Below are 22552 nucleotides of genomic sequence, written 5' to 3'. Positions count from 1 at the left end.
TGCCGTTGGTGGGTTTTAGTTTGTGTTTGTATGTGATTATATGTGCTTAATGGGTATTGGGTTATAGTGATTATATGTGCATTTTCGATGGCCATCGACATGATGAAGCAAAAACCCAAAACTTTTAGCTTTTTCGAAATCTTATATATACGGCAGCATCGCTTGACCCAGAGCTAGAGGTGGCATGTGATGGAAACATTGGAAAGCCCCGACACGTCTAGGCCCACGACAGATCCATTTTGCTTTGGATCCATAAACTGGGATCTCTTTGTCTGCTGGTTTTTTATTATTTTTTGGCCCTTTTCTTTTCTTTCTTCAGCAGAAAAAGGGTATGCATTCCCAAATCCAATAACCGCAAGGTTTTTGACTAGTTCATAAAAAGTGGTATTCAACTTAGTCAAAGGATTTTATTAGCATGAAAATTTACCAATTTGTTAGTTGATCAACACCAAACACGTATTAGAACAGTACCCAAAAACAGAGGTCAGATTTATAACTTAACTCATTGATTGTAACCAAGCATCGGCTCGAGGGTAAATTTGTTTTGTGTAAATGGAAGATGCTTGTACATAAAATTATCAAACTACAATGCAAAGACAGAGTACCCAATAAACATATTTAAGAAAAACAAAGGAGATCAACTGGAAGATAATCAATGAGATTCGTTGGATTTGGATTTTGTACTGGGTTATATGTGATGTACAGCTTAATGGTGGGTACTGGTACTGGGTTATATGTGATGTACATCTTTGCTTTAGCTGTACCTGATGATAAACAAAAGTATTTGCATAGTTTTCACCCAGAAAATATCTTTATTTTCCTCTTATGAGGGGAAGCAACATATGCACATCATATAGATACAATAAAAAAAAAAATTCAAGTGTTTGAGATGCTTGAAACATACAGATGGCAGCTGTTTAATAGCTAATTTATACTAATTTTCAGAATGGGAAACGAAAAAGAACAGCCCAGTACGCAAACATTATCTAGCTCAAATCCCCCATTCGAGGTATGTATGTTATACGATTTAATATATCAATGACATTGGTATTGTTCAGTCGATATTTATTTCAAAAATACATAAATAACTTTATCTAATGACATGTTAGGCCATACCATCAACTAGTCCAAATATCCCAAATTACATGCCGGGTTACTTTGGACCAGTGCCTACGTGGTCACCGACTTTTTTACCATATCCGGTTGGCAACCAATATCCAATCAATATACAGGTGATGATAATTAGGATTTATTCTTAATAAGTTGGTTTATTTGCACCTATTAAAAAAAAAATAAGTTGGCTTATTTGTAGGAATTTAATTGCAAACTTTTTGTATTTATTGTAGAATGCTGGTTATCCATTTCAACATATCATGGAACCGCCGGCTCCTATCAGCAATACAAGCTCTGCCACAAGCAGAATAGTTGATTCAGAGGATAATAGACCTGATGGTGGGGAAACTGAAGCGCCATGTGGATCCCCTAGAGCTGAAGAATGTACTGAGGATAGACCAAGTCCTATGGAACCTGGAGATGGCAGTGCTGAGAAATCTCAGAATGTCCAAGTGGATGATGATGATACAATTGAAGAGCCAAAATCGGGAATGGAGTTTAATTCATTTGAAGATTTATTAAGTTATTATAAGGAATATGGTAAGAAATGCGGGTTTGGGGTGATGACGAAACGGACTGAGAGGGGAGAAGATGAGTCTGTTAGATATGTCACCCTTGCTTGTGCCCGCGGTGGGAAGGCCCGGAATAGGACGTTGAATGTTGCCAACCCACGTCCGACAGGGAAAACTGAATGTGCAAAGATTAATGCCTTAAGGCAAGATGGTGTGCTTCGGTTGACGACAGTACATAATATCCATAACCACGGTCTCAGTCCAAAGAAATCCCGTTTCTTTCGATGTAATAGAGAAGTTAGTGATGCCGTAAAAAGGGTCCTTGATACAAATGATTTGGCTGGCATCCGAACTAATAAGAGTTACGGATCTCTTGTTGTTGGCGCATGTGGATTTGAAAACCTACCATTTTTGGAAAAGGATTGTCGTAATTATATTGACAAGGCCAGACATTTACGACTTGGAGCAGGTGGTGTTGGAGCGCTCCGGGATTACTTTTTACGGATGCAGTACAAAAATCCTGGGTTCTTTTATATGATGGATATAGATGATGAGGGGAGGTTAAAAAACGTCTTCTGGGCAGACCCTCGTAGTAGAGCAGCGTACCAAGATTTTGGTGACGTGGTCACATTCGACACCACGTACCTAACAAATCGATATGGGATGCCCTTTGCACCATTTGTTGGTGTAAACCACCATGGACAGTCAATTTTGTTGGGGGCAGGCCTGATTTCCAGTGAGGATACCGAGACCTTTGTGTGGTTATTCGAGACATGGTTGCAATGCATGGATGGTATGGCTCCGAAGGCTATTATCACTGATCAGGATAGAGCGATGAAAAATGCTATCGCAATTGTTTTCCCAAAAACCCGGCATGTACAAATGCAAAATAACAATAAATCCGAAGTGGCGTGCCTACACGCCTAATTTTAGCTTCTTGTGCATTAAGCACCAACTCCTTTTGTATAACATCGTCGCATTTATTGGATAGTATCATCTGCACCCTCTCGAGGCGATCCACTATCTTACGCAGCTCAATCTCCCTCTTTTCAAGAAGCTCGAGTATCTTCTCGACCTCTTTCTCTTTCTTTAACAGTTCGGCTGTTCTTTCTTCAACTTGTAGGTCAGTTACTTCATTACCATCCAACCACTTGAAAAACTTACAGTATGGTAAGCCCTGCTCATTTCATGCATATATTGAATTGTATTAGAAAATACTGAATTGTACTATATATGAAATTAATATATATAAAACATGTTTCGGACAACAAATAATGTAATTACCTGGGTATTGTACTTTGAACATCCTAAGAAAGGTCTTCTAGGATTTTTTGCAGTACTTGACCATTTCAATGTGGCTTCGAGCTCGCAAAAGCACAATGGTTTTCCCAAAGTACTTTTGGGAAAAGATGAAGAAGATATTGATGAAGATGATGATGACATTCTAAGATTAACCCCCATAAAATAATTGAATAACAGTTTTATAATGGTGGAATAAAATTGAATAGCAGGAAGTTTTAATTCAGTATTTGAACTGCCCCTGCCCTAACATGAAAATATCATGCAACATGCAACATGCAAGGGGCAGAACAACATCAGACGTGTAACCATGTATGTGGTGGTTGGATGTCTTCACCCAACACACAGGATAAAAAAGATGCTGAATAGACAAAGAAGAAACCGAGGAAATGAAGGCATATAAAAAGCAATACCAGTTTGATACATGAGATAGTGGCTTGCTTTGGTAACCTTTACTTTTTACTGTCAATTTGCTTAGATTGGTAATTGTTAGATTGAGACTTCAAACAATTTTATTAATCTAAGCTAATTTTTTTTCCCCTTATCATTGGGGAAAATATAGACACATCATGTTATTATACAATGTTAAATAGACAGATGTTACTATAAAAGCATAAAATGTTATTCTATAATTTGATTTGCATTGCAAGAGATTTAAAATTCAATTATCTTGTGATTTTAATGCAGGCAGGATGTATTTCCAAAATATAGCTCCCGATTGTTATTTTGTTTTACGTACAAAATAATATCTGAGCAACCACTTGCACCCAAACTAACCATTTTCTTTGGTTTAAAAATGATGTGGAATGCTGCAATCCACATTTAACAGCATATGACAAGCATGTTAAATACTGCAAACTGTTCTTAAAAAAAGGCTGCATAACAAAGTAAAAAATAATAATTTGTCCACAACTAGTTGAGAAACATGAGAAAAAAAAAAGCAATCCACATCATTCAGCATATGACAAACATGTTAAACTAGTTGTGGACTGAACCGAACCAACCCTAGTTGGGGTAGCAGCGTGCATTCTATAGCTTTTTGTGCAGAGGCATTGGCAAGGTACAAACCAAACCCATTTATTTCAAATTGCAAACTATATAAATAAACGGAATCCAAATCAAACCAAATCTCCAAATCAAGTAATGAATACTTTAAAATCACAGCACAAATTTGGTGGAATAAAAGTAAAAGCAACAATCCAAATAAAACCTGGGGGGTTAGTCGAGCACAGGGAGGACCGTGTCCACTCGCGACCTCAGGGGTGAAGACGACGGGGATGGAGGTTCGGGGGAGAGGGAGGACGATGGGAATGGAACTTTGCGGGGTCGTGGAGAAGAGAGAACTGTTCGCGGGTTCGCGTGGGTTTATGGGTATCAAGGCTGAAGAGGACGGGTAGATTAGGGTTAGGGTTCGTGTGAAACAGAGGGATTTTCTCTCTGGGTTAGGGTTAGGGTTCGTGCTCGTGCGAAACTTTTGGGATTTTCTCTCTGGGTTAGGGTTAGGGTTCGTGCTCGTGCGAAACCTTTGGGATTTTCTCTCTGGGTTAGGGTTCGTGCTCGTGTGAAACAGAGGGATGTTCTCTCTGGGTTAGGGTTCGTGCGTCTGTGCAGAATAGAAGGATGGGATGCGGGGGAAGGGTAGATTAGGGTTCGGGTTCTTGCAAAACGGAAGGGATTAAGTGGTAGGGATTAGGGTTCGTGCGAAACGGAAGAGATTAAGTGGTAAGGGTTAGGGTTCGTGCGTGGTGGCAGAAGAGAGGGATGGGATGCGGGGGAAGGGTAGGTTAGGGTTAGGGTTCGTGCGTGGGGGATTTCTGGATATGGCATTAGGGGGAAGAAGAGAGGGATTGTGCTTTACGGGGGAAGGGAGGAATGCGGGGGGGAAGAAGAGACCGAAAGCGAAAAAGCGTGCGTTTTCAAATTAATCGCCACGACGTCGTTTAGCACTAATGCCACGTAGGCGCCGAGGCTGCAACGGGGACGCGGTAGCGGTTGCGTTTAGCTTTTTCGTATATATATAGTTATATATATATATATCACTTTTTTAAGACTCTTTTGTTGTGTTACGTGCGACAGTTATGATAAACGATATGAAAAAGAGAAAAATAATAAAAAATATGCAGATTTAATGTAGTTCTACAGTATGCCTACATCTATAAGAGTGAGGGGTTAAATTTTCACTAACTGTGAAAGTAGGGTTACATAATGTTGTATTTAATGTCGTTCCGCTCCGTTCCACTCCACTCCACTCGCTATGCTGATCTCCTCAGTCCGCTCCGCTCCGCTCTCAGCATCAGCTTCATTTCCCTATATATATACGTATTTCACTCAATAAGAGCCACATACTACAATACCTTTTAACATTTTCCACAAATGTTGTTCATATTTAATTCTTGTGGGTCTGTGACTATATATTTATATAATTGTAGAGAATTATCATGCCAAACAATTATATATATATATAATGTGGTCCTACATATATATTAAACAAAGTATCGGACCATCGGTGAGCAGTACTATTTTTGGATGTATTTACCTTCTAATTAGACAATAACGCAGATCCTGAATTTAGAATATTATAAAATCAGTATATTTATAAATAATGATAACACATGCAAGGAGCTGAATGCATGTGTACTGAATTAAATATTATAGGGATAGCTAGTGATAGAATCATTTGCCCAAAAGATCTTTAATTGCGGAGATAAAACAAAAGGTTCTTAATTATCTATTATAAGTTTCATGTACTCTTGATCACTTGAATATTCGAAGAAGCTTTTTAATTTTATACATGCATGATTCCTAAAACTTAATTGATATCATGTGCTTCATGTTAACTACTACTATAGATCAATTAAACATTGAAATTATATATATATATATATAAGTACTATTAAAGTCTAAATTATTTGAAAGTGGCAAATTATATAATTAGAGATATTAATTGCATCAATATTGCTATTGCGCGCTTAGTTACAACATGAATAATATTTATAAAGTAATGCTGCATAACCGCCTTTCCAACCTCAACATATCACATTTTTTAAAATTTTAGAATTTTTAATTTTTTTTAAGTTTATTCTTTTTAAACTAATTCAATTTTTCTATTTATTATTCATAAATTAAATATTTGATAAAAAAAATTAAAAAAATATACTGTATAGAGATTGTGTGATAGTACATAGGATCAGGTTGTGTAGATTTTTTCATATTTATAATAAAAAATTCTACTTAGTAGTCTTACAAAATATACTACTTTTTTTTTTTATCTTTTTTTTTTTTTTTTTTTTTTTTTTTTTTTTTTTTTTTTTTTTTTTTTTTTTTTTTGTTTTACAACATGTGTGTGATGTAGACTACTGATCATGGAATTCCAAGAAAGCATCAACGTTAATTAGAAAATAATTAATTAATTCTAAAGAACGATCTTGTTGAGCATGCACCTAATTAACTAGATTTTTCACCCCAGCTTATGATCCGTTATATCAATATAATTTTTTTTTATTTTTTTATTATCGAAAGTAACTCAACCCGAGCGCGGCCCTAAAAATTAAGGCAGGCAATAGGCATGCATGGGTTGGAAAAAAAAGGAAATAGACAGGCCGTAATAAATAATTAAAAGAGTACTCTATTGGTGTTTGGGAAGGACGTTGATGGTTATGATGATCCGTCAAGGATCAGGAGCGCTAGCTCTAGCTAGCTATAAGATGGCAGCTTACATTATAATATACAAGACCAAAATTATTTCTTTAAAAGATAATATATTTATTTCCCAATTAGATAATGATCATATATTAATGTGACATGTGTTGTCATGTGATCCGTAGCTATAATTCTAGTGATAATTTATAATTGTAATATTTAATCTAATAATTACCACAAAAAAAATAAAATTAAATAAGAAAATTAACTTAGAATTATACGTATATATATATATATATTTATGAAAGATCGATCAGAACGAGATATTAAGCTGACGTATCGATCGGTGCCTGTGAGTGTGGACCACCAAATTAGAAAGCCAGCCGGTTAATGGCCGAAAAGGCAACTCCACATGTCAACTATACGCACAAATGCTAACCCACACGCTTCATTTCGTCAGTGTGTAAGTAGGTTTCAACATCACACGGAAAAGCACACCAACACTATCCCTTTTCTGGTGCAAGTGTTATCCACGTGAGCATTGTGCGTGAGGTCGTGTGGGTTTAGAATTTTCGCTGGAATTTTCATTTTGCACAAAATCTGAGGGCCGGGGATATTGGCTTTATAAATCATGTAGATCGAACAACCCACCTCACTTGCCTCAGAATTCAGCATATATAGAGTAAGAACAAAACCACAATTCCTACCCTTCTAGCTATCAAATCCTATCACTCTCCTTTGATAACTTTTGGCCGGGGAGGGGTCGAGAGAGAGAGAGAACTAAAGGGGAGAGCATGGAAACGTCTGGAGTGGGTGAAGAGACCATGGTTGATTGGAGAGGGAGACTCTCCAGCCCTGGCAAACATGGTGGAAGAAGAGCTGCTGCTTTTGTCCTTGGTATATATCCCCCTCTCTCTCTCTCTCAGTATGATAATATATTCCAGTACTACTCCTGTTAAAAGTGATCGATCAAGTAGTAGTTCTAACCTTCCATGGCCATATATTGAACAATCTTTCTGATATCCGGTCACTTACTTACATAGTGATCTTCACATGGTCGATCGGTACGTTGTGGTGTTTGAAATCTGGGTTGGTGGTCTTATAACTGATTAATGCCAGATGCTCATTTTGATCATGTGATCTCATGCTTTTCTATGGACGTGTATACAATTACACACACACACAGTACTTTAAGTGGGCATATTGGATTGTATATTTTGTGCTTCTAACAATATTATCTGAGAAAAACTTTTGGTTTTGTATTTTATTTGACTAAATATATTATTGCTCTCTCTTTCTCTCCAGATCTCTCTAAATTTGCTTAAGTACTTGTTATTGCAATGCCTTTTCACCATACAGTACTACATGTATGCGATTATTTTCAGGGCTGCAAGCTTTTGAGATAATGGCCATAGCTGCCGTTGGGAACAACCTAATAACATACTTGATTAACGAGATGCACTTCTCTTTATCCAAGTCTGCAAACATAGTGACAAACTTTGTTGGAACTGTCTTTCTCCTGGCGCTCCTTGGCGGCTATCTTTCAGATTCTTATCTTGGGAGTTTCTGGACAATGCTCATCTTTGGTTTTATTGAACTTTCTGTAAGTGATCTTTATCTCATGCCAACTTTTCTTCTTCCTCCACTTTTTGTCTCCCTCTCTAGCTTCTCATCAACCTCGCCGGACACAAACACAAGTAGCTGATCTAAGTTCAAAATCAGCAAATTACTTTCTGAAGGAAGCATAGATTCAAAACTGCACGGCCCAACGACAATGATCACATCTAGAATAGGGTTGGGAGGACTGGGCTTGGTCTGGAGCTCACTGTTGATGACCCCTTTTTTTTCCCTCTAAGGACATTTTGGTTATTGCACTACTATATATTTCCTTCCAATTTAAAAGGACAGTAGAATTTTGACTTGATAACAGTTTGTGGATAGTGAGAGAGAGAGAGAGAGAGAGAGAGAGAGAGAGAGAGCATGCTTTTACATGCTGAGTTTTTTTGTTTCTTTTTGTTGGATTTGCAGGGTTTCATATTACTCTCAGTTCAGGCTCATCTTCCCCAGTTAAAGCCATCCCCGTGTAACATGCTATCTGATGGAGAAAACTGTTTGGAAGCAAAGGGCTTGAAAGCTTTGATATTCTTTGTAGCGCTTTACTTGGTGGCATTAGGGAGTGGATGTGTTAAACCCAACATGATTGCTCATGGGGCTGACCAGTTCAACCAAGATAATCCCAAGCAATCCAAGAAGCTCTCCGCCTACTTCAATGCTGCCTATTTTGCATTCTCAGTGGGTGAACTAATTGCCCTAACAGTTCTTGTCTGGGTCCAAACTCATTCCGGGATGGATGTCGGCTTTGGAGTCTCGGCTGCGGTGATGGCCATGGGACTAATCAGCTTGGTTTCTGGTACTTTATATTACCGGAACAAGCCGCCTCAAGGAAGCCTTTTCACACCCTTTGCCCAAGTACGTAATATTTGGTCTTATTTTTTTTAATTCTCTTTTATTTAGGCATCCGGCCTCTAATTAAAGTGATCGATCTCCGTATATGCATGGTGACATGTATACGTAAATATTATAATTAACCTCATGGTAGAGTACTATATATATATATGAGTATATTCGACTCGGCCTTTTGATCTTCCTAATTGCATGTATGTCATGTATGTAAAAATCATCGTGTGTGTATACATATATATGTATTTATCATTCCCATGAATATGTTTTATATCTAATTACAATTAATGCTGACTGGGAAAGTATTATAAATTGTTTAGAGCGTATTTGCTAAATGCATGTGCCAATTATATATATATATATATATATACGGAGTAGTACTACTTGTATTAATTTAGTGGTTTCTCATAATTAGAGAGAGAGAGAGAGAGATGAATAATAAAAATGCTATAATAATATGCATGCAAGCTCATCACATGGTCATCAAGGGTTATATATATATATCCACATGCAATATTATCATGTATTTACGTATCTCATGATTCAATATTAATTTTACCGTTTCTTTTTCCTCTTTTAAAATTGAACTTTTCATGTGTTTGTCTGTTCTATAATGTTTCTTTTTCAGGTTTTTGTGGCTGCAATTTCGAAGAGAAAGCTGCAGGTTTGTCCATCTAACAGACAAATGCTTCACGGAAGCCAAAACAATGTTCCAAATAACGTTAGCTTGTCTAATTCTGACGCTGGCAGTAGTAGTAGTGTCCAATTAATTCACTCCGAAAAGTTCAGGTAATATATAAATATATATATATTTAATTTAAAATTAGATGATCATGATATACATTTAATTTCTTTCATGCTAGCTTGGCTTCTTATTTTGTTGTTCCAGTACTACAGCTTACGTCGATCTATTCTGATGATCATGACTTTACTCTTCACAAACTTTCAAATCATAAACCAATTAATTAATTAAGAATAATGTTAGAGAGAAGTCACTATAGTAGTTCATATTTTATATTCACTACGTGGCTGCTTCTAGTTGATTGTTTCCAACATAGTGAGTTAGGGAGATATGTGGTCTACATGATGCCAAATCATATGTGTAAAATAAATGTTATTAATAATGACTTCTATCTATATTTATTCATTAATTAAATAAGATAACATGAGTTAGTTAGGATAAGATAATCAGATCAGCATGCAGCATATATGCTTTTCAATCTGTCCATGATCAGTACATTAATTGGAATATATATAGTCAAGCTGCTAGCTGGCTGCTAATATTTATAATTGATGACCGGATGCAAAAAATAAATAAATAATATATTTATGATCAGGTTCTTGGACAAGGCTTGCATCAAAATCCAGCACGATGGGGCTCATACAAAGGAAAGCCCATGGAGATTGTGCTCCGTTACGCAAGTGCAGCAAGTGAAAATTCTGATCTCAGTGGTTCCCATCTTTGCATGCACCATCGTTTTCAACACCATTTTAGCCCAACTCCAAACATTCTCAGTCCAACAAGGAAGTGCAATGGACACGCGTCTCGGAACATCCAGCTTCCATATCCCACCGGCTTCGCTTCAATCCATCCCATACATAATGCTCATCTTTGTAGTCCCTCTCTATGACACTTTCTTTGTCCCTTTTGCCAGAAAATTCACCGGCCACGACTCTGGAATCGCCCCCTTAAACCGAATAGGCGTTGGCCTGTTTTCTGTTACGTTTTCTATGATTTCGGCTGCCATAATGGAGAAAAAGAGAAGAGATGCTGCATTAAATTTTGACAAAACCTTATCCATTTTCTGGATAACTCCTCAGTTCTTAATCTTTGGACTATCGGAAATGTTTACGGCGGTCGGTCTCATTGAGTTCTTTTACAAACAACCCTTGAAAGGGATGCAAGCATTTTTAACAGCCATGACCTATTGCTCATACTCATTTGGGTTCTATCTGAGCTCCTTACTGGTTTCCATGGTGAATAAGATCACCTCAAGTACTTCTTCCTCAAATGGTGGTTGGCTCCATGAAAATGATTTAAACAAGGACAGGCTAGACCTTTTCTACTGGCTGTTGGCAGCCCTTAGCTTCCTCAACTTCCTCAACTATCTCTTTTGGTCTCGGTGGTTTTCTAAGAATTCATCCTCGCCAATTACAATACATGAACATGCGGCTGGTACTGCAGATCATGATCATGATCATCATCGTCAGGCCGACTATAGCCGCTATAGTTTCGACTCTGAAAAAAACGTTGGAGCGCAAGCTAGCTGTTGATAATATATTTATATGCATGGCTTTAATGATCATTATATATAATCAGGGATACGTATGATCTAGAGGCTAGCTAGCTAGCTATATGTATGGTTTTTGTAAATAAATTATAGAAAATGCATGCTTGCGCATTTATAATATTCTGAGTACTGATCGATCAAGAAGCTTGGTCAGATCGCTAGAGCTATATATATAAATATATATATATATATATATATATTAATGTCTAGTACTACTCTCTACATCTTATTTCGTTATAATTAGAGACATACAATATGACATATATATATATATATTGAAAATGAGTAATTCTACTGATCATCATAATTCTAATCATCCTCTCATTATCTCATAATGTAATATTAGATGATTGAAAATTATTTATTATATTTCATTTGTGAACCTATCATCTAATATCATATCGTAGAATGATAAGAGGATTGTAAGAAAATGAATGATGAATAAAGTTTTTCATTGAAAATCTCTACTCCCTAATTGCCAAGATCACGATCGTAATGAACTAACGCATGCATAAAATTAGTGAGAAAATTAAAAGATACACTTTTTCAAGTGCATCGGGGACTTTTGATCAGTCGTTCCCAATTTCTTACAAGGAATTAATGTATCTAGCTAATCGGCCTTTTTGAGTATTGACTAACATATATATAATTATGCATTATATAATTATCTTTATGTATAATCTGCTGGGTCTATCTTATATCCATCAATGTCATGCCTTGGCCATGCACATATATATATATATATATATATATATGTAGAACATAATGAAGCGTACGTCTATATATGAATAAAGCCAGAAAAGAAAAAAGTGATTTTGAGAGAGAGAGAGAGAGAGAGAGATCATGCGATGCATGTATAAGAAAATGTACGTACGTACTGGATGATCAGTTGTTCCCGTTAATTTTCATGTGTATTCATTTTGTCAATTTTGGATGATCATGCGCCTTTTAACAAAAAGACATGTCTCAAACATCATGTCTTGATGCCAGGCCCCTTCTCCCCTAAGTACAGTATCAATGGCAGATCAGTGTACGTGATGAAATTGTTGGCTTAAAGTCGGCATGGCCACAGCCAGCTCCCACTCCCACTCCCACACTTCCACCCCAAAGCAAAACAGCTACTCATGATCGTGATCATGGCATAATATTGAAGTTCCGTACGTCCGCCTTCTAGCTAATACCCATGGCTCAATTGATAATATAAGAAATGCTAACCACACCAACAAAAATATTTATTAAAAATAAATTCACAAATTGACGTATATATATAGTTAATTTTATGTGATACATTATATCTATTTTACGATAAAAATAATTTTATAATTTAATATATTACATCAAATTATATCGATTTATGAATTTATTTTTATAAAATAATCAATTTGTAGCCAAAGCAAATATATATATACATATATATATATATATAAATTATATTTATATCTAATTAAACTGATTGTTTATGCACCAACTTGTAAATATCTAAACTTTTATGATTAACACCTTAATAACCAACCAATAACTATCTTCATGAACAGTATGACCAGCAAAAAAATTGTCTATCACATTTGCCATTGGTAATAATTATTTTTAATTAATCTAAAACTTCAAATATGGAAAATAATATTTCCACGGATAAAAACATTGAATGATGTACGGACAAAAGCACTAGTTAGGATTCATTGTTTGGATGTTGAGATGACTTCAATCCATTTCATATGATCATCTCAATATTTAAATACCACTTAAATATAAATATTTTTAATTTCAAATTTTCAAATTTTTAATTTTTTCATCTAATCATTATCATTTTTCCAAAATTCCAAATAAAACATAAAAAAGAATTTAACCTTTTCAAATCCTAAAATAAAAAATTATATTAAAAAATTAAATTCTAACAATATTTTAACTTTATAATATTTCTATTCAACTCTTTATCTCCTATTTTTTAATATCCCACAAAATATTTTAATAAAATTATTTCATTACTATTTACAAACTATTTCATTAATATCATAAATTTTTCATCTCATTTCAACATTCAAACAAAGCAAGTCATGTTTGGCTGTTAATTGAGTTGGGATGAATTGAGTTATTTATGAATAGTAGTGAGTTGAGATGGTGAAGTGAGTTTTGTGGGACCCATCTAGGATGAGTTTAGATGTATTTGAATGTTAAAATGAGTTTAGATGTATTGATGAGAAGTTGAAAAAGGTTGTGACTCCAGTGTATAAAGAGATTTTGAGTTGAAATGTGTTTAGTAATTTGAAAGTTGAGTATTTAGAAGTTAAAATCATCTTAAAATTAGACTGAACGGAGTTGATTTTAATTGAGTAAATTTCAAACGGGACCTTAGGGTGGGTTTGAATACACAAAATATCTCATCTTATTATTACAACTTTATCAAATTTTTATACAAAAATATAATAAACAATTAAACTTTTCAAATAAGAATAATACTAAAAAAATTATATTATAACAATATTTTATTTAACTTTCAACAAAACATCTTATCTTATCTTATTTTATCTGAACTGTTTATCCAAACCTACGTGGAGTAGAAATCAAATATTCTAGTCCTAAATTTTATCAGAACAGAGTACTGGGGATTTTTTTTTAAAATGTTACATCGAATGTGAAACTTTTAGATAAAAATAAATTAATTTTGTTTCTAAATGGAATATTTTAAATAATAAAATAAAATCAAAAACCGATTTTAAGAAAATAAAAGTTGATTAGTTCTGGCCACGACCGGTCCGCAACGTTCTCCGTCTCTCCGTATGGAAAAGAAAGACAGGTGTTTTTATTTTTTAATAATACGAGTTTTAAATTGATAAATTTTATATAAAATATTTAAATAATTTTATTAATTAAGATTTATATTTTTTACATCTATTATTTTTTAGAAGGACTTGTATAAACTTGTAGAGATTCGTACAAATTTTTTCTTTTGACGGGCAGAAATAAAGGGTTAGATTTCTTGCTTTTGATCGGTTCCGGGTTCTCCTTTCAAATCAACTCCCGTTCTCGTCTGATTTCCTCTCTACAAATTCGAACACCACACCTCTCTCTCTCTCTCTCTCTCTCTCAGAGATAATACTTTGAATAAAAAGATGGAAGGTGGAGGAGGAGAAGAGGTAACCATAGAAGAGCTCGCCTCAAATCTCACCACCTACAGGGATCAGCTTCATCAGGTACCTTCCTTTCTTTACTTTTCTCTTCTGCTTTCCCAATTTTGATATTATATTTATTTTTTTATCATTTCCTTTTCTTCTTTTTAATTTGGATTTTTATTTTTAGTTCACGAGTTTCATGCTTCATGGTTTTTCATTCCGCCCAATTCCAATTACTCTTTCTTTAGAGATTCATTTATGGAAAATGATAAAGTTAGTACTGAATAACATATTGTATTCAATTATGTAATAAAATAATATTATTTTAAATTTTATGTTAACTTTTACTTTTGATTTGATCTGTTTAAATATAATAAAAAATATTATTATATTTAAAGTTGTATAGAATGGATTGTTAGCCTATCAGTTTAAATATAATAAAAAAAATTATTGTATTTGAAGAAGACTGAAATTGTACGTGAGGGATTCATTAATAATGAAAACGGGCAACATTTATAATCTTTATTTTTTGTGTGCAATAATGTGTGTGCAAATTTTATTCATTAATAATACCCTAAAGCTTTTACTTAAGGTTGCTAATAAATACACAGTCGGTGCAATAATGTGTGCGCAAATTTTAAAGGCTACTTAATCATGATTTCATAGCCCTCATCCCTAAGAAAGTAGGGGCTATGGAAATCAAGCAATTTTCGCCAATTAGTCTTGTTGGGGTCTACAAGCTTATCTCCAAAACTTTGGCGATTAGGATGAAGAAGGTGCTGGGAAAAGTCGTATCTCGTGCACAGTGTCTTCATTTGGGGAAGGCAAATTCTTGACCTAGTACTTAGTGCTAATGAATGCCTTGATAGTAGAATTTGATATGGGGTACCAGGGGGGTAGTTTGTAAGCTATACCTAGAAAAGGCATTTGACCACGTATTGGGCCGTTTTGTTATATTTGTTATGGAGATTTGGTTTTGGAATTTCCTAGATTGGATGGTTAGAGCACTGCATCTCTACTAGTGTTGGTGAAAGTAGTAGGCACACTTAAATGCAAATTCTGTCTAGAGCCTAGGCGCGCACATGTGCTTTAAAAGTGATGTATTATAACAAAAAATCCTTAAAAATACGTTAAGAAAGGGTTTAAAAAGAAAGATGGTTATATGCTTAGCGGAATATGGGCAAAAAATGAGTCGAGGCTTCATCGCTGATCCAGAAGGGTTGAAGGGCAAGGGGTGGAGGGTTTGCAGAATCGTTGAGTGAGGTTGTTTCTTTTCCATCTGTTTTGGGTGTGAATAACAGAGTACCTGTGAAGTTTGCTCTTCTCACGTTGTTGTGGGAAGGAAGGGGTCTTTTGCAAAGGTTTTGAAGAAGTTGCCGCCGAGTAAGGAGGGTAGAAGGGTGACTCGTGGGATGGCTGGTAGGGAGGTCGTGCAGCCGGGATTGCAATCGTTTCATGTTCTCAAGGGTGACGATGTGTCTCCCAAGGGTGGCTCATTAGGGGTTGGAGAGGAGCTTTCACCAATGGCCATGCAAAGAGTATTATTGGACATGAAGGAGAATGTGGATTTTATGTTGTAGCATTGGGCATGGGCTCTATGGGCTCTGAGGATTTAAAGTGTGGGTAGGCAGTAGTTTGTTGTTGTTAATGGGATGGACTCTGGTGTGGGTTGTAAGAAGGCTAAGGATTTGAAGGGTAGAAATAAAGTAGATGGCCTGGGCTTGGTTAAAAGCCCAAAACGGGTGTGGAGGGTGAAGAGTGGTGCCGATGTCTCAAGAATGTCGGTTTCGGTTTCCTCTTCAAGCACGTCGGCGTCGAATCTTGCTCCGACATTGTCGGAACTGGCACAGACTACTTCGCCAGTCACCGGCGACTCTCCAGGTGGTGTGTTGGAAACAGAAAAGTTGCTGGAAGGGGAGGAGGGTCAAATTGTGTTTAGAACATAGAAAGGGAGGTGACGAATCGAGGGAAGTGTAACCCGTTTGTGTCTTTGGCTCCATTGGCTATGGCTATGGGCTTGCATCTTTTGGAATCGGTACTTATGCTGCTTAAGCCTGTTTTTCCATTAATGATTTTCCGCAACCTGAGCTGGATAATAGTTCGGTTTTGTCTATTTCTAGAGATCTGCAACAAGATGTATCACATGGAGGGGATTCGAATGAGTCCAATTTACAATTGGTTTTATGTGAGGGAGAATGCTTTGATGAGAATGTGGGTGGCCTGACCACTTTACGCTCTCTCCCACCTCAATCTCTAACTAGAATTGCCTCGGATTAGGTACTATAAAAGGTTGAGGAATTACAGGCATGCGTGGGGATTTCTTGTGACGGTTTTGTAGAGCAATTTAAGGCTCTTGTTGCAATCGAACCTGGTCCTTTATTGGCTTTGAAGTCAACTTCTAACAAGGAAAGGGGATTAAGAAGATTAAAATGCTCCATTAATTATGATACTAAGGAGGGAAGTGTTGGGAGGGACATGTTGAAAGGGAGGGCGTCTCATTTTTCCCATGAAGTCTAAAATTCACTCTTGAAATGTTAGGGGGCTCAATGACTCCAACAAGCGTCTTCGTATTAGGTCTCTTCTTCGTAGTTGGAAGGTTGATGTCGTTTGTCTACAGGAAACTAAGCTATGTTTTATTGATAGAAGTATAATTTGTAGTTTGTGGGGATGTTCTTTTGTGGGTTGGGCTTATTTGGCATCTTCGGGAGTTTCAGGAGGTGTTCTTTTGATGTGGGATAATAGAGTGGTAGAGTTAGTGGAGGAGTGTATTGGAAATTTTTCTGTGGCATGTTCTTTTAAAAATGTTGAGGATGGATGGATGTGGGCTTTTGCGGGAGTTTATGGGCCAAATTTGGATAGGGAAAGGAGTCTCTTGTAGGAGGAATTGACGGGTTTGTATTATCTATGGGATATGCCATGGTGTATGTGTGGGGACTTTGACATTATTCGATTCCCTAGTAAGCGTTCGGGAGAATCTAGTATGTCTTCGGCAATGGAGGACTTTTTGGAGTTTATTTTGGATTGGATCTTTTGGATCTTACCCATGTAGGAGGTGCACATTTGGTCCAATGGTAGGGGTTGGTCGAGATTGGATAGATTCCTTGTATCTCCATCTTGGGAGGTTCATTATCCAGAGTCGTGCCAGAAGAGATTGTCTCGTGTTTGTTCAGATCATTACCCCATTTTGCTTGATTGTGGTGGTATACATGGGGGTCGGCGCTATTTTAAGTTTGAAAATATGTAGTTAGGAGCTGATGGGTTTGTTGATAGGGTTAGGTGTTGGTGGTCTTCTTATCAGTTCTCGGGAACCCCTAGTTTTATTCTTGCGGATAAACTTAAAGCCTTGAAGCTTGATTTAAAAAAGTGGAGCGCTGAAGTGTTTGGGAATATTGACGACCAGAAAAATTCCCTTTTGGAGGAGCTGTATGTTTTGGAGGCTGGGGAGGAGAATAAGGTTATGTCTGAAGAGGCATTGTTGAGGAAAAAATAAGTGGTGATCAAGCTTGAGAGGGTTTCGTTGATGGAAGAGATATCTTGGAGGCAAAAGTCAAGGACTCTTTGGTTGAAAGATGGAGATAAATGCGCTAAATTTTTTCATAGAATGGCTAACTCACATAAGCATAATAATGCCATTGAGTTGCTTCACTCTGATAACAGTGTATTTTCGTCCCCTCTTGAGATTCAGGATCATATTGTGCAGTTTTATTAAGCTCTTTTAATCGAACCAGCTGCTTGGAGACCTAATCTTGATGGTTTGGTCTTTGATTTTCTAGATCCTATTGCTGCGAGCTTGTTGGAGAGACCGTTTGATGAAAATGAGGCTTATCAGGTGGATAGTGGGATGGTTAAAGATAAAGTCTCAGGCCCGGATGACTTTTCTATGGCCTTTTTTTCAAGCTTTTTAGGATGTTGTGAAAGAAAGATGGTGTGGGTTTTTCAGGAATTCTTTTCCTTTCATAAGTTTGAAAAATCTCTTAATGCCACCTTTATTGCTCTCATCCCTAGAAATCTGGGGTTTCTGAGTTGAAGGATTTTCGTCCTAATAGCCTTATAAGTGTGGTTTATAAGATAATTTCAAAGGTGCTTGCTAATCATATGAGTACGGTAATGGAGCAAATTATCTCTAATCCCCAAAATGCTTTTGTATGGGGTAGGCAACTATTTGATTTTGTTCTGGTTGCCAATGAATGCTTAGACAGTTGATTGAGGGAGAGTGTTCCTGGTGTTCTTTTTAAGCTTGATATGGAAAATGCGTATGATCATGTGAATTGAGATTTCCTTTTCTATATGCTTGGGAGATGTGGTTTTGGGGAGAGGTGGTGCGTGTGGATTAGACATTGCGTCTATATTGCTCGGTTTTCAGTTTTGTTAATGGAAATCCATGTGGTTTTTTCCGTAGTTCTCATATCACACTAGATTGGTGGTTAGAGATGGCACTAGGATTAGTGTTTTTGCACGAGTCATGGTGTAGTGGTATGCTTTCAAGGATGATTTCCCTAAGGTGTAAAGTATATGCACGAGCCAAGGATACTTTGTGGCAGACCGCATGGATATATCTGGTGATTCCATTCAGTGGAATTTCAGGGGACAGCCCTACCCCATTTCCTATACATTTTCATCCCTAGGGAGGGCAGAAAATGGATCTCAAGTATTTTGTATGACACCGTAAGACTAAATCACCTAAGTTAGCTGTCACCTTCCTTTTCGCCCATTCTTCCTTGACTATTACTTCTCCCTTTTCTTTTGTTAGCCTTCTTTTTTACTGTTTACATTTACATTGTATATTTTTTTTTACTCAGTTAATGCAATTATGTATAAATATTTTCCAAAAGCGACCATCATTACCACAACATAATCGTCCCTTACTTTTCTCTTGGTTTGTGATCTTTACTTTCTCGTAATACCATCTTCACTGTATCCATCTTGATTATAACTGCTTTACAACATCATTTCCACATTCGGCTTCACAACTTCTTTTTGTTTGCCCTACCGTTTTATAACTGAACATGTGGAAGGTGATAGCTGATATGCTCATAAGGTGACTTGGGCAGGCAAACCTTTTTTTTCTTGTCTGATCCACATTGTTTTAGTAGATATGATACAAAAACGAAGAAAAATTGTAATGGAGGAAGAAAGGGTTTTGCAAATAAGTAGGAACTTCTCAAATAATGAAATGAAAACCCAACTGTGATAAAGATGGATAAGAAAAAAAAAAGTGCAAAAGACGATACCTGTGCCATCTGCTAAAGCAACCCCTTTGCAAACAGGAGTCCTTTTTTTTTTTCTTTTTCTATAGATTTTGATTTTCTTTTGGCCACTCCATACGAAGCCTATTATAATCTTGTTGTTTTTTATCCTTTTGCCTGCAGTTTGTGAATCTTATTATTAAGATGATTTTTTGAATGAATTACAATCACATTGGCAGCAGCATTGGATGTTACTCATGGTTGTTAATTCCAGGTGGATCCTGCCAATGTCAGGCCAATTCAAGAAGGGGCTGTCAATGCTTTGGCTGAAGCTGAGAGAGTGGCTGAAGCTACCAAACAAGCTGTCAAGCGTAAGATTGCGCTAGCTGCTTCCATGGACTTTCAGTCTCGGAGTTTACCAGCAAAGCTTCGTATAGAGCCCGATGACCTAGAAGATGTGGTAAGTTGTGCATGCTGCTTACGATTTAGCAATAATTGATATCTTTGGTACTGGAGTTGGCAATCATTTTTGCTTTAGTTTTTCTGGTGTTTGATAAGCCAAAAAAAAAAGAACTTGTCACTGTTACTTTAGTGAAATGCGAGACTTGTTAAAAAAAAAAGTTAAGTGAAATGGTTAGGATTTCTACGACATTCATAGATTTGTTGCCAGCCCAGCTGTTATATTAGGATGCTGTGGTGACATACTTACTATCATATTTACAGAAAACTGCAAAAGCGTAAGAAGATACATGCGTTTAAGTCAAAGATGAGGTTTGAGCAACTTGAGGTGTCACAGAATAAGCGGCAGAATGCTTGGCAGCAGTTCCAGTCGACCAAAGGCAAGGCTAAGAAGGTACTTCTGGAACAGATATTTTTTAGTTTGACATGCACTTGCAGTATGAATTTCATGACCGTTTATATTCTGAATGATCCCTTAATGCACACATTTCTGGTCAATTTGTTGTTTCCTGTTTACAATGTCAGATTGGTTTCCTTTCGGGGCGCAAACGGGAGAGCATCTTCAAGTCTCCTGAGGACCCAAGTGGCAAGGTTGGTGCGACTGGAAGTGGAAAGGGTTTGACAGAGTTCCAAAAGAGGGAAAAACACTTGCATCTCAAGGGAGCAACTGTTGAGGCTGACGATTAGGTTAAAATCTCCCATTTGCTGTGAGCCTGTGTCTGCTCAAACTAGATCCGTGACCGAACTATGGCATCTTGAAACAGGATGTACAAATTGCTGATCATGCATGGAGATGGATTATTCTACTCTTATGTTTGCTCCTTTTTTTTCTAATAAATTCGAGCTTAGCATGTAGTTAAACTTAGGAAGTCAGTATTTGATTATTCCTCTTGTTCCACCTCGTGTTGTAACTAACTCTCTGGTTAGTCTGTTAATCCCTTCCCTAATTTTTTTTCTTGATTGGCGATGAAGCCAGAAACTAATCTAGGAAATTAGGCATGATGCCAATAATTGTTCAAAATCAATTTCCAATTGAGTTAAGGATATTGCAAGGGTAGAGATATAATACTTGATGTGCATATCTTGTTCACTCTTTAAAAAAAATAGATAAATCTTAGATCTATATGAAAAATTAATTTTTAAATGCTAAACTCTAGAACTCGCATAGATTGCATCTAGCATTGCTCATAAGAATATATGCCATCCGCAAACAATGGGAATTGCTAGCGATCAGTGACATTACCACACTTGGTCGAATGGCAACCATATAAAAATAAACCTTCAGGATGACAAAAGTATCAATCTATTGCATTTCCATATCTGGTCGTAAATACACGTAAACTGTGTACCAGCAGCCCCCCCCAAACCCCAATGGAAAAAAAAAATGAATACATACAACATATATGTATATTCTGCATTTCTATCCGGAGCAAGCAGAGGAGAGGAGGGTTTGAATGGGGAAGAGTAAATGCTGATGAGATCATATATGACCAAATGACAAATGCATACTCCTAAGAAAACCAAAAACTAGTCTTCCTGTGAAAAGAAAGAGGTTCTTCTCTAAAAGCTCAACCAACAATCCAAACTCGCAAAAGACCCTTTCACATGTATCAATGTGGCTATAAGACCACTTCCCACCTTTTTTGGCCCCACTAAAGCATCCGGCATGCATGCTCTGCCCTCTGTATTCCTCAGTTCCCCCCACAAGAGAAATCCAGCATTACACTAAGATAGCGTCCGTCCAACATTTCTATCATTCGTTCCTGATGGAATAGTACTTCTCCCAGAGTGCAGGAGATCTCGATATTTCAGTCATAAGGCTCTTGAATTTAAGGCCGCAATCTCCTCCACTGCAGAATAAACAGAATATACTATAGCATTTGAAGATTCATTGATAAAGACAAAACAAATACAGGACAGACCAATATGTATGCACGCAGGGAGAGAAATAAAACAGAGTTGATGATAACATTTAGGGAACGAAGCCATTAATATCAAATGATAATCAATTCAATCCCAAAGCTGAATAATCACTTTGACTAAAAGATAAATGACCCAACCCGCTACTTTTCTAGTGGATTTTCAGTTCTCTATTAGGCCCCCCCCTGTTTGGATACAGAAACACTCTCAATCCATCTCATCTCACTTTCTCAAATTCTCATACAAAATATAATAAACAATTCAACTTTTTCAAATCCCAAAACAATAATAATATTAAAAAAATAATATTCTAACTATTTTATTCAACTCATCTAAAATCATCTCATCTCACTATCCAATGGACTATATATATATATATATATATATATTTGACATTCTTGGAGCTTTATTTCCAGAAACGTTTTCCTCGGAACTTTTCTATAGGGTATACCAGAGCAACAATTCACAACTAAGTTGGCACTTGGTGAAAGGGATCAATTTAAGCAAAAACCGTAATTGAAAAGTCCCATGGGCTCAGAATATTGGCCTATACAGCTATGAGT

At 36.5% G+C, this 22552-nt stretch overlaps 3 protein-coding genes across 3 annotated transcripts in view; 2 read left to right on the top strand and 1 right to left on the bottom strand.

Moving 5' to 3' along the window:
* Positions 1–655: 655 nt before the first annotated feature.
* Positions 656–11464, top strand: LOC108988847 (protein NRT1/ PTR FAMILY 4.3-like). Its single transcript, XM_018962230.2, has 9 exons — positions 656–780; positions 946–1009; positions 1110–1232; positions 1347–2418; positions 7251–7460; positions 7949–8166; positions 8592–9032; positions 9652–9812; positions 10361–11464. The coding sequence occupies exons 1-9, from the start codon at positions 656–658 to the stop codon at positions 11295–11297; spliced, it is 3351 nt and encodes a 1116-aa protein (XP_018817775.2). The 3' UTR covers positions 11298–11464.
* A 2802-nt stretch (positions 11465–14266) lies between these two features.
* On the top strand, positions 14267–21110 carry LOC108988862. The gene is made up of 5 exons (XM_018962244.2): positions 14267–14505; positions 19885–20070; positions 20127–20158; positions 20334–20463; positions 20595–21110. Exons 1-5 carry the CDS (start codon positions 14425–14427, stop codon positions 20754–20756), a joined length of 591 nt encoding a protein of 196 aa, XP_018817789.1. The 5' UTR covers positions 14267–14424; the 3' UTR covers positions 20757–21110.
* A 227-nt stretch (positions 21111–21337) lies between these two features.
* LOC108988886 (cullin-associated NEDD8-dissociated protein 1) overlaps positions 21338–22552 on the bottom strand; it is a 31113-nt gene continuing 29898 nt past the window's right edge. Inside the window, exon 29 of the mRNA XM_018962269.2 lies at positions 21338–21919. Coding sequence (XP_018817814.1) covers positions 21823–21919 — 97 coding nt within the window. The 3' untranslated portion in view covers positions 21338–21822. The remainder of the gene's footprint in view (positions 21920–22552) is intronic.

The sequence above is a fragment of the Juglans regia genome, chromosome 13, assembly GCF_001411555.2.
Source record: "Juglans regia cultivar Chandler chromosome 13, Walnut 2.0, whole genome shotgun sequence".
Taxonomy (NCBI): domain Eukaryota; kingdom Viridiplantae; phylum Streptophyta; class Magnoliopsida; order Fagales; family Juglandaceae; genus Juglans; species Juglans regia.
The sequence above is the reverse complement of the archived record's forward strand: the minus strand, read 5'-3'. Positions and strand labels throughout refer to the sequence as shown.

Excerpts from the sequence above, each read along its gene's own strand:
- LOC108988847 (XM_018962230.2), top strand. The coding sequence starts at position 656 with ATGAGATTCGTTGGATTTGGATTTTGTACTGGGTTATATGTGATGTAC. Across the intron at positions 1,010-1,109 it reads GCTCAAATCCCCCATTCGAG|GCCATACCATCAACTAGTCC; the intron begins GTATGTATGTTA and ends ATGACATGTTAG. Across the intron at positions 9,033-9,651 it reads TTTTCACACCCTTTGCCCAA|GTTTTTGTGGCTGCAATTTC; the intron begins GTACGTAATATT and ends TTTCTTTTTCAG.
- LOC108988862 (XM_018962244.2), top strand. The coding sequence starts at position 14,425 with ATGGAAGGTGGAGGAGGAGAAGAGGTAACCATAGAAGAGCTCGCCTCA. Across the intron at positions 14,506-19,884 it reads ACAGGGATCAGCTTCATCAG|GTGGATCCTGCCAATGTCAG; the intron begins GTACCTTCCTTT and ends TGTTAATTCCAG. Across the intron at positions 20,071-20,126 it reads CCGATGACCTAGAAGATGTG|TTGGCAATCATTTTTGCTTT; the intron begins GTAAGTTGTGCA and ends TTGGTACTGGAG.